Raw genomic sequence first — 12570 nt, forward strand, 5'->3', positions numbered from 1 at the left:
TCTAATTACCCCTTCTTCACTGATAGCAGTGCAGCACAGGGCCCCTACTGAATGTTTGGCAAACCTGATCTGGCCCACCAAAGGGCCGTCATTCTTTGCGATATGTGGGCCATGTGTAAGTTGTGTGCAGCCACGGGCCAGTTGCAGACACACTGCTGGCCCTTTGCTGGGGCCAGAGCTGAACAGTGTCAGCCTAATATGTACCTTAATCAAGCCATGTAATAACAACATGTGCAGTAACAAAATAGTGCAAAAGTAACATGACGAATCTCTTTTCAGAGATTACTCAATGTGCTCTAGACAAAATGTCACATTCACCCAATCATACACTTTTTCAACTGAGTGCTTCCTAACTACATTCATACACATTCATGCTCTTGACATGAAGAACGGAGGAACCAGGGATTAAACCACTAACTTCTGATCATTAGGTGACCTACTCTACCTCTGAGCTACAGCCACCCAGTGGTAAAGATGAGTAAACCATCACTAGGTTGTGGATAAAGTGCACACTCACAAACCTGTCAAACCTGCATTTGAAACGTTGGCTACCATAGCAGTATACTATTGCAACATGGCATTTGGGTCTTCTAACTAAAATACGAAAATAGGAACATAAATAGTGCCATCATTGCCAGACCTGGCCAACATCTGGCTGACATACACCCTGCCATGACACCAGTCAGTCAGAAGTGCCAGCTTGATGCCAGATCCGGACCAGACCTCTTTTCTATGAGCCTGGGCCACATACACCAAACCACAATCGGGCCAGATTTGGCATGCCATCACATAAACGGTGTCATCTACGCCAGGCCTGACCCATATCTGGACAACATACCACTTACCATGCCAGACGTCAGCCAGCAGTGCCGGCTTGACACCAGATCTGGGCTAGACCTGTCTGCTATGTGGGTTACTGCACCTATTTTATTTGTTTGCTTGTTTATATTGTTTAATTGCAAAAAATACTGTATCGCCGATTTTGAATGCTTAAAAAAATGAGACTATTTACAGTGGTTGATACACTGTAAATGTACAGTATACTTACATTTTACTTGAAGTATCTTAGATGTTTCCTGGAGCAGACCATGATGGTATGTTATGTTGCATTTTAAAGGCTTGTTGTGATCAGAGCGGTTTGGGTGAAAGGTCAGAGTAGATGTTGAATTCCACTGGCCTTCATGAAGCTGCTGTGTTTGATCATGCTGCTCTCCAGAGTGACTCCAGATGAAAGAAGGTGGATATGTGGGGCAGGAGTGAAACACGGAGCAGGATGCAGACACATTCTCACCCTCCTTTATCTCCTCTTGCACAGATAAATTAGGTTGACCTGTGTTAACAAAAAAGATTATGATCATAAACCCAAACTCCATCATGATGGTAAGTATACTGTAATGGAAATACAAGTCCACTTAAACAGTATAGCTGCTGATGAGTTTTTTGTTTTCATTTTTGCCCATTCTCTTCCATACAGAGACACTTAACATCTAAATCCAAATCACCCAGTTTGACAAAAAATTTGCTATGCAAGGTTTTACATTAAACTTAAAGTAAGTCATAGCAACAAACAGGGTTAAATAATACTGATTAAAAAAAGTGCTCTTGCCATTAAATCAATTAGCAATTAAAAAAACTGCGTTATTAAATCTTAGCTTTGAAGGAATAATTCAGTAAATTAAGAAAAGGCTGAGAAACAAAAATAAAGAAAACTGTTCTAGAGCATTGCACATTCACACTAAAATATTTATTCAGCACTTATCAATATAATGAAACATCACGGTAAAAACACTGGAAACAAAGAGATAGTTACAAGAAGTAGAAAATGTGGTGGTATTGTTAATAGTACTTACTCAATGAAATAGAGACTTTATCATTGATGTAGGAATACTGGTTGTAGTCTTTAATTTCAATCCGGAAATAAAAAGGCCATCCGTCACTTTGTTGAAGATTTTCAATCATCAGAGAACAATTCTTCTTGCTGAGATCTCCCAGTAGTTTTGTCCGATTCAGAAACGGATCCAAAATTTGAGATGCATTGGAATGACAGATGACTTGATCATTGTCATTGTACCAAATCCCTGTGAACTCGCTGACCTTATTTTGTGGACTAGGGAAGTCATAAGAACAGGGGATCACCACACATAATCCAAGGTGACCTTTCACTGAGGATGGCACCTTTACAGTCCAAGATGAAGCTTCCATTGGAGAAACTGTAATAAAATCCACAGTAAAATTTGATGAAGTTTGCTTCATCAAAGTACAGGAATAAGACAACCAGTGAAAGAAGGAGAGATTAAATGCATGGGAAAATACAGAAAAGATCATTTAATACTCACAAAATACTGGACAAAAAAGCAAAGCCATATGAAAAAAAAAACTGTTTAAGTCTACATCTTGTGAGAAATAAAGATTTCAGATAAATTATCCATACCTTTAAAGCAAATGCACATTAGGAACAAAGACAAAGACCACCGTAATGTCATCTTTTCTTGTCACTGTTACACACTCACATTTGTTGTTACTTTCATTTCCTTCAGAAGTGTGACTTCTGAGTCTCGAGTCTGCTTTTAATACCCTCTACATACACTTTATCATGCACAAAACTTTTTTTTACCCTCATATACCATATGGTTGGGACAGTTTTGTCTTATCTTTCTTTTTTGAAGTAAATTCACAGTTGTTGTTTTTGTTGACATGACAGCTTGATCAACATGCCTTCCTTCTACTTTTGATTCCTTCTTGTGTCTCCTAAAAAAACACCAGTTTGACATGTACACACACACACACACACACACACACACACACACACACACACACACCCCCCACCAGCTTTAAGGCCTTTTCCGATAGCTTAAGGTATTGTCTAGATATGCAATGTAGTCTCAATTCTTTGGTTGTAAACCTTTTTTAATTGCTTATGTCTAATTCTCTGAAGTGTGTTTCTGTAGGGTACAGTCCCAATCAAAAGTAATTTGCATTCTTTGTGTATCTTGGCTCGAAAATTGTTGTCTCCTTGTTGCTTTTCCTTAGTAATGGCTTCTCAACAGCTATTTGACCATAAAGGCCTGATTCACCCAGTCTCATCTGAACAGTTGATATAGACATGTGTCTGCTACTGGAACTCTGTGTGGCATTTATCTGGGCTCTAATCTGAGATGCTGTTAACTTGCAGTTTCTGAGGCTGGTGACTTGGATGAATTTATCCTCAGCAGCAGAGGTGACTCTTGGTCTTCCTTCCTTTCTTCATGTGAGCCAGTTTCATTGTAGCACTTGATGGTTTTGCGACTGCTCTTGTGGACACTTTCAAAGTTTTAGCAATTTTCCAGACTGATTGACTTTCAGTTCTTAAAGTAATAATGGAGTGTCATTTCTCTTTACTTAGCTAATTAGTTCTTGCAATAATATGAATTCTAACAGTTGTTAAAATGGACTGTCAGCTGTGTACCAACCTCACGTCTGCACAATACAACTGATGGTCCCAACCCCATTAAGAAGGCAAGAAATTCCACAAATGAACCCAGACAAGGCACACCTGTGAGGTGAAAACCATTTCAGGTGACTACATCATGAAGCTGATCAAAAGAATTTTGATATCTTCAGTATGTATCTACAATGTAGAAAGTAGCAAAAACAAAGAAAAATCATGAACAGTGAGTTACACTTGACAGCACTTTACAGCCCTAAAGTGACCCTGACAACAGTGCAGCAACCCACTTCACTCTTAGTGTTAATGCTTTACTAATTTTAGATGAGCTCAAATAAAACATGATGTGAGAGGCTGAGTGGTAAACATAATTAAAAAAGCAGAACAAATTGATTTGAACAAATTCATATGAACATGTGAATTTTAGCTGATGTGCAAAATCTTTGCAACAAAAAGACACTAAAGATGATGTTAATTAATTTTTTTTGTTTGGTTTTACTGGTTAATGTTTGTGGATTTGCTGTTTTAGTGCATGCTATGTGAACTGAGGATTAAAACTTTAAGAGACAGCTGCTGCAGAAAACAATCACAATCCCCACAGGCTGTGATTGGCAGATATCCCATATGGAAAAGATATATATAAATCTTATAAAGTATCTGTCTTGTGTGAAACTTGTATGAAAAGCATATAAGAGTGAAAACAGATATAAGATCCCTTGAAAAATTATACAATGAAACTTGTATGTTTTGGATACTTACTAAAACATTGTATGAAAGTAATGAGAAAGTGGCCACTTTCATGAGTAAATCATGTAAGCCTTATATGATTTACTCATGAAAGTGGCCACTTTCATGAGTAATCACATATAAGTTTTTACTATTTCTTTTCCATATGGGATGATGAGATGAGATGAGATGAGATAGCCTTTATTTGTCAGTTGCAGGTCTTTTGCCCACAACCGAGATGACAGACCTTGCCGACCATACATACAATACACAAACATTACATTGGGGAGACAGCGAGGAAAAAAACATCAAAATGTGTAACACAAAAGGATAATACAGGAATGCACAGATATCAACACACCATAGTACAATAAACACAGACAAGCAACATGGGAAAGAGTTCCAGTGTGTACATCTGATCTGGGACCGCCGCAATCTTTCGACTGCGCCTCCAACTCACCCGATGTCCACATCAGAGGGGAGGTAAGCGTTGGAGGTGGCGTTGGATCCGGGGTAGGGAGGGTGATGCGTCAGTGAGTGCTTATCAGTATCAGTATATGTATGTGTGTGCGTGTCCATAGTTCAGCTGAGACAGTGTCCTTCGCCCTGCCAGGCTAAGTAAACAGTCTTCCAGCCAACCCAGGTGGCCTTGCATGGAATGGGAAGGAACAGACTCAACACAGTCGTTATCAGGGAGTTTTTGTTCGGCTCCACCCTTGAGCCCACAGCTGGCGCCGAAGGGGTAGCCGGATTATGATGGTAATTTGTCTTTTGCAACAACTCATGAGAATTTCAAAGCTGTTCTTTAACATTCCAACACTGGTCTCTCAATCTCCCGTTGGAGAACTGCAAGCTTCCCCATGATGGTGTCAAACTTACGTTCCGTGGTCTTGTCATTCTTTTGCTCAGAGAGCCGATTCTGAGAACTCATGACTGCAGTTAGTTGTTCCACGATGTAATCCAACTTTCGCTCAAAGGTGTTATTCTGAGCAGGCCTCTCCTTGATGTAACCCAATATACGCTCAGAAGTGTTATTCTGAGTATTCACGGCAGCTGTAAGCGTCTCCAAGGTCTTAACCATGCTGCTCTCCATGAGCCCGTTCTGAGAAGTCGCGCCTCGTCCCATCGTTTCAATCCCAGCGGGCAGCCTTGGGGGGGTTTGAACAGCCAGTTCTGCTTTCTTAATTCTCCGATAAGCCAGGGCCAAGCCAGCTCCGATCAGCAAGAACCCTGTTATCATGGTTCCGAATAGGTAGATATCTTCAGCGTCCTCGATCGACAGTCCCGCCAGACCCTCCATTCCTGCCACCCGTCCATCGTGTATCCGGCAGGGAAAGTCCCTCCAGGGCACTCGGGCTCTCCCAAGCCCAGACTTCTCGTTGAGAAAAGGGTGTCAAAAGGCATTCAGAGACCAGTTGATCAAATCCATAATTCTCTTTAGGTTTTAGAAACAGACTGTGAGAGTGTTATGATCCTGGGCCATGTTGGCCCAGCATTCTTGTTTTCATGTATTCTTGTATTTTGTTCTTTATTTAGGCCATGGTTCCTGGGTTGCTCTGTTAAGTTGTTCCTTATTTGATTTCCCCTTGTGACTTTTACCCCCTGTGTGCCCCTCTGTGTATCTGTGAGCCCTCGTCTCCCCTCCTCATTCAATGTTTTCCCCAGCCCGTTATGTCTGTGCTCTCTCTCTCTCCTCCTGTCTGAACTTCTGTGTACTTCCAGTCTCTCGTCAGTATGCGTCATGTTGTGCTTACTCCTGCCCTGTCTCGTTACGATTATCTGTGTCAGTTGTGTTCCCCGTGTGCTCCCACTTCCCTCGTTAACCCTGTATTTAGGTCCGCGTCTCCCTCAGTTCTGTGTCACGTTCTCCCTCATGCTTTCTGTTATTCTCCCCGTGTCTCCTAGTCTGCATTATAATTAGCTTTTCCCAGTTTAGTTTTATATTGTTTGTGATCTGTTTTCCAGCAATAAAGCTGTGCTTTTGAGTTCAAGTTCTGTCTCCGGGAGTTTGCGTTTGGGTCCAATTCCTGCCTGCCACACAGCCGAAACATGACAGACAGTGTGTTCCAGGGAAAGTAATACAAAAAAACACGAGACTAGACAAGGACATAAGAACTAAGCAGGGAAGATAAGGGAGAGAGGAGAGGAGAAAAAGTGTGTCTGCCTCCTCCGAGAGCCAAAAGGAAAATATGTTCTTAGTACTCACAGAAGACTGGTGCAAAGGGATCAGGCAGGAGGACAATGTGCAGAAGAGATGGGAAACAGCCAAATGGACATTACGCATGTTGGACTGAAGGATAGAATGGCGATTTAACGGAAGGCCAAGGTCAAGGTTAAGTTTATTTATATAGCATATTTCCAACAGCTCATGCTGCACAAGTGCTTTACAAACTGAAATGCAACTAAAATAAGTAAAATGCACAACAATGATGCAATAAAATGTAAAAGAAAGAAATAATACAATAAGACAATAAAAACAACTAAAATAACAACAACTAAGGCTATTAACTCATTCACTGCCATTGACGTCTATAGACGTCAATTACGTTTTTCAATGGGAGGGGCTAGAATACAACCTCGGGCAGCTTGTCAGTGAATTTTATTTTTTCATATATTTGTAAATAAATTGTTTTGATAAAACATAACCTTTCTCAGTGTTATTTCTGTTTTATAGAAGTGAAAAACTATTTTATATGTTAGAGGTGTCACAAAGCAAGAAATATTAGTGTCAAAGGCACTTTTCTGCTTGAAATGTATTTTTCACAAAAAGCTCGTTTTCTCCCTTTTTTTGGTCAAAACAGGCATTTTTGGTGGAACCCACCTCTCTTCTACAGCTGATTACTAAAGAATGGAAAATGGTAGAAACAAGCTTTTTTTTTGGATGAAAGAAGAGAGTCTGTTCTTCATTTTGGTAGGTTCAGCGTTTATATGATCATAACACACAGTTTTCTGTGGCTCTTCAAAAATGAGTAAAAATGCTCAAAAACCCTGGCAATGGGGAGTTACCTGATTTGAAAATGGCTGGCAGTGAATGAGTTAAAACAAAATATTTGGGTCAACGTGTGCAAAAAGCCATTCCATAAAAATGTGTCTCCAATAAAGATTAAAAATGTTTCAGCGTTTGTGCAGATCTAATAATTAGAGGAAGACTAATCCAGAGTCTGGGACCTGCCACAGCGAAGGCTCTGTCACCATGAGATTTAAGTTTAGGCCATGGGATGGATAATATTTGTTTTGAGCTGAACCTCATGGTTCTTTCTGGAGCATAACAGGAGCTCAGACAGGTAAGAAGGGGTTCAGCCATTTAGTGATTTAAAAACGAGTAAAATTTTAAATTGGATCCTGTTAGGAACAGAAAGCTGGTGCAGAGAGGTCAACACTGAGGTTATATACTCCTTCCATAATTACAGTTCCTCTTCTGTGTCATGGAGAGAGCAACATCTTTGCAGATGAAGACTATCTACAAAGATGAAGATCTTCTAAATTAGTGAGACGTTCTTTCCTCTGAAGCTTAAGTCGTTATCTGCTTTAGGGTGTGCATTTAAGAGTAATACCATGGAGTCAAGTACTTTTTATATTTCTCTGGCTTCGTCAGAGTAGCCACAGTATTCAGAGTTGTATGTGGTGAGTTGTTAGACTCTTAATGACATATTTGACCTCTGTGGGAGTACAGTTTAGGTAGCTGCTTTGCACTGTGTTGGCACGTGGCATTGAAGAAGATAACATTTTATCCTTAAACTTATTTAGAGCACTTTAAGAAAGAAATTAACTTTAATGAAAAATATTCCCAAGTGCCGTGTAGAACATCCATTCATTCTCTTCCACATATACAATTTAGGGCCACGTGCTGTATAATCCATTATTGTAAATTCAAATATTATTAGGAAATGATCAGACAAAAGAGGGTTTTTAGGAAAAAAAACGTTAAATGTTCTGTTACTATGCCACATGTCAGAAAAAGATTTAGTGTGATTAAAGTGGTAAGGTGGTAGGGATGGGAATTGATAAGAATTTAGTGATTCCGATTCCATTATCGAGGCATTTCCTGTCTTTATTCTGATCAGTGTTGGGGTCATTACATTACAAAGTTCTGCTTTCTCTGCTTAGAGATCAGTCACCATCTACACATTTGTGGGAACAGAACATTCTGTGATTCATCATTTTAGCAGATACATTTTCTGTTACCAACTGAGTGTACAACATTTAAATAGGTGTTTTACTAATACACCCAATCCCACTGTGGATATATACAGTTGACAATAAGATGCTGTGATCAAATATAGTTAATTTACTTTTTAAAATCAAGGTATAAGCCTGTTTTTCCGAGGGTTAACGGTCTCCGTTTACCTCCATCCATCCATCCATCTTCATCCGCTTTATCCGGGGCCGGGTCGCGGGGGCAGCAGCAAAAAGGCCCAGACCTCCCTCTCCCCAGCCACCTCCTCCAGCTTATCCGGGGGAATACCAAGGCGTTCCCAGGCCAGCCGAGAGATATAATCTCTCCGTTTACCTTTCTGTAAAAATTAAAGTTCTATAGTCTTTGTCACAAATGAAACTTTTTCACAAAAGATTCACTAAAGAAGATTGGCCAAGGTCATATCATGCATATTTCAGAGCACTCTTCTCAACACAGTGTAGAAATCTTTGTAACAAGTGGCCTCATTTTTCAAAAACTATATTAGAATACCAATGGGGGGGGGGGAGAAGCTTGAGCAGTGTGTGACATGGTTAACTGTCAATATCTACACTGAGTAAAAATATTAATGAAAGGTGGAGTGTTGTCAAAACGGCTGGTTAAAAAAATTTCATTTAAACATTTTCAGATATGCTAATTTGTCTGGAGCTCCTCAACTTACCTATTTTATTAGATGGGACATGGTCAGAACTGCTGGGCCCTCTCTATCATTGTCACAGCTTTCCTTATTATTAACAACTTTCTCAAACTCAATCTCCTCGAGATCCGACATATACGGTGTACATTTTAGGACATCCTCAGGTCTCAGGAAAAAAGCCACCAGGTTCACAAAGGGTGGTTTGCAAGAGAAAACTCATCTTTTAGAATGCTAAATCACTAAAGATCAACTACGTGCAGTGTTTTCAGAGGAATCACATGTTACAATGGATGTCAGAGCAGTGAAATCAGAGCCAATAGCAGCTTGCCTTGCACTCTGGTCTCCCATCTGTTTACTGTCAAAGAGCAGCAACTTATCTACAATGTGCATGCCCATGCCAGCAGAAAAAAGCTGCTGGCCAGTCAGCTTGTAAAACTGAGAGAGCTGCAGACTGAAAGAAGTGCAACTTTCAGCGACAATAGCAAACTGCGGCCACAAGATGACAGCAATGTCAAGGCTACATGCACATATTAATTGACAGGTGCTTTATGACAGCATTGTCTGAGGTTAAAGGTGTTTCTACTTTACGTCTACTTTCAGGTTTATGAAATGCCAATGAGGCACCATAACTGTCCTAATATGACAGCCCAGTGATCCCAGTGCATGACATGACCAATAAATAACTTCTATCTCTACACTTTAAATTAACTGATGTTATGTGTATAAGATATACATGAGCATCTTTACCTCTGGGATTAAGAGCTGAATATTAAATGTAATATAAGAGATGAATCTTATCCCGCTGTAGTATGATAACAAAGAGATACAGTTAGACGTGTATACAGTTGGGTACAGTTGCACATGTGGGGTTTTTTTTGGCCATCTTTGTGTCTAATTTGTGTAGATTGTAATATATATATATATATATATATATATATATATATATATATATATTGCTGTGTATCCTGGTGGTGTGGATTCACTGATCCAATCCACCAGGATATACAGCAATGACATCGGAATGTCGTTCGGGCTGGAGAAGTGTAGTCGGATGATAACAAAGAGAGGGAAGGTAGCCAGAACTGAGGTGATCAAACTACCAGAAGGCAACATTGCAGACATAGAGGACAGTTACAAGTACCTGGGGATCCCACAGGCGAATAGGAACCATGAAGAGGCCGCTAGGAAAGCTGCAATAAACAAGTACCTGCAGAGGGTCAGGCAAGTCCTGAGGAGTCAGCTGAACGGTAAGAACAAGATCCGGGCTATCAACACCTACGCCCTGCCCGTGATCAGGTACCCTGCTGGGGTAATAGGCTGGCCAAAGGAGGAGATAGAAGCCACTGACATCAAGACAAGAAAGCTCCTTACCATGCATGGAGGGTTTCACCCCAAGTCCAGCACCCTGAGGCTGTATGCTAAGCGGAAGGAAGGGGGCCGGGGACTGGTGAGTGTCAGCACCACAATCCAGGATGAGACAAGGAACATCCACGAATACATCACAAAGATGGCCCCAACTGACAGCGTGCTCAGTGAATACCTCAGGCAGCAGAAACCCAAGAAAGTGGAGGAAGGCGAGGAACCATCATGGAAGGACAGGCCCCTGCACGGTATGTACCACCGGCAGATAGAGGGGGTGGCTGATATCCAGAAATCCTACCAGTGGCTGGACAAAGCTGGACTGAAAGACAGCACGGAAGCACTAATCATGGCAGCACAGGAACAAGCACTAAGCACAAGATCCATTGAGGCTGGGGTCTATCACACCAGGCAAGACCCCAGGTGCAGGCTGTGTAAAGATGCTCCAGAGACAATCCAGCACATAACAGCAGGGTGTAAGATGCTAGCAGGCAGGGCATACATGGAACGCCATAACCAAGTGGCCGGCATAGTGTACAGGAACATCTGTGCCGAGTATAACCTAGAAGTCCCAAGGTCAAAATTGGAGATGCCCCCAAGGCTGATGGAGAATGACCAAGCTAAGATCCTGTGGGACTTCCAGATACAGACGGACAAAACGGTGGTGGCTAACCAACCGGACATAGTGGTGGTAGACAAACAGAAGAAGACGGCCGTAGTGATCGATGTAGTGGTTCCGAATGACAGCAATATCAGGAAGAAGGAACACGAGAAGCTGGAGAAATACCAAGGGCTCAGAGAAGAGCTCGAGAGGATGTGGAGGGTGAAGGTGACGGTGGTCCCAGTGGTAATTCAACCAGCAGATCCTGGGAACAACATCGGAGATCTCTGTCCAGAAGAGTGCAGTCCTAGGAACAGCTAAGATACTGCGCAGGACCCTTTTTCTTGACATTTTTGTAGCAACACACTACTTTCTGCAGTGCAACAGTGCTCAACTGATGCTCACGAGGTCATGGTACCACAGTGTGTTCCAACACTGCTCTTATGCAGACAGAGCAGGTTGTAAGTAATTCAAAAATGTTGGAACACCTGTAGCAATTAGTAGTACCAGCTTTCAAGGCTTCACAACCTCCATTGCTGCAGAACTGTGAGGTGATACCCACCATGAGACCCACACAAAGACAAGCAAACTTAAAATAGAAGAGCGACACAGAAAGTGAGATAGACACTAAGGAGTGTGCTAAAGACAGAACACAGAGACCAAGACTATAATGGACAGGACATGACAACACGACTGACAAACAAAGGAAATACTGTGGACAACACACAAGGAAAACACTATGGGAACTAAACCAGAACCACTAGAGATAAACAACAAGAAAAACTAAACTAGGAAGTATGAGTCAGTCTAGAAACACCATAATGATTTGTCAAGAAGTCCATAAACATCAAGCACTGGATCAACGACCCAGGACCATGACACTGCTACAATCAGCTGGTTTCAGTCCAGGTGTGGGAGAAATAAATGGTGGAAGAAATGCAGCTTTTGAGGAGCATCATTATTGTTGAGAATATTATTGTTAGTTGTTTTTTTTTTCAAGGTAAAGAATAAGATCACAGTGCAAATGACCGTTCACTGAATGTGAAACTGATGTTTTCGGCTCTCCCCTAGCACAGGGTGAGGAGTGGAGTCATTTGGAAAGTCCTCAGAGTAGAGCCACTATTCCTCCAAATCGAAAGAAGCCAGCTGAGGTAAGGTGTTCTTGCCAGCCATGCCCTACCAGGAGGGAACCCCAGTGATAGACCCAGGACATGCAAGGGAGATTATATCTCTCAGGAGTCCTATGAATGCCTCTGTTGGGTCTGTCTAGCACAGGACCACCGCTGGAACGAGACAATTAAAAAACACAGCTAAAGCATTGAACACCAAGTAGGCAAAGTTCTTCTTGTTACTCATGCATGAGGGAGACCTGCCTGGAGCCAAGTGTCGTTCCACCACTTGACCTCCGTCAGACTTTCAGCCAGATTCCCCATAGCACTCCTTTTATTGTGGTTACATGAATATGCATAGGGTCATTAACATATAACATCTTACATAGGTATACATGTGTATGAGAATACTGTGTGTGTGTGTGTGTGTGTGTGTGGGGGTGGGGGGGTGGGGTGGGGGGGGTCAGAGTGTGACCCCATAAAGACTTCCCTAAACCTGCTCGTCTGGAAGTCCAGCAG

At 41.6% G+C, this 12570-nt stretch overlaps 1 protein-coding gene across 1 annotated transcript in view; it reads right to left on the reverse strand.

Annotated features, from left to right (window-relative positions):
- LOC146622317 (myelin-associated glycoprotein-like) overlaps positions 1-2483 on the reverse strand; it is a 3045-nt gene extending 562 nt beyond the window's left edge. Inside the window, exons 1-3 of the mRNA XM_085365048.1 lie at positions 2432-2483; positions 1851-2210; positions 1049-1330 (exon numbers count right to left, since the gene is read on the reverse strand). Of these exons, the coding sequence (XP_085221174.1) occupies positions 1049-1330; positions 1851-2210; positions 2432-2483 (694 nt within the window). The remainder of the gene's footprint in view (positions 1-1048; positions 1331-1850; positions 2211-2431) is intronic.
- Positions 2484-12570: the final 10087 nt, after the last annotated feature.

The sequence above is a fragment of the Diplotaxodon limnothrissa genome, linkage group LG11 (genome assembly GCF_057381915.1).
Source record: "Diplotaxodon limnothrissa isolate DT_005_m linkage group LG11, D_limnothrissa_male_GT1.1, whole genome shotgun sequence".
Classification (NCBI taxonomy): domain Eukaryota; kingdom Metazoa; phylum Chordata; class Actinopteri; order Cichliformes; family Cichlidae; genus Diplotaxodon; species Diplotaxodon limnothrissa.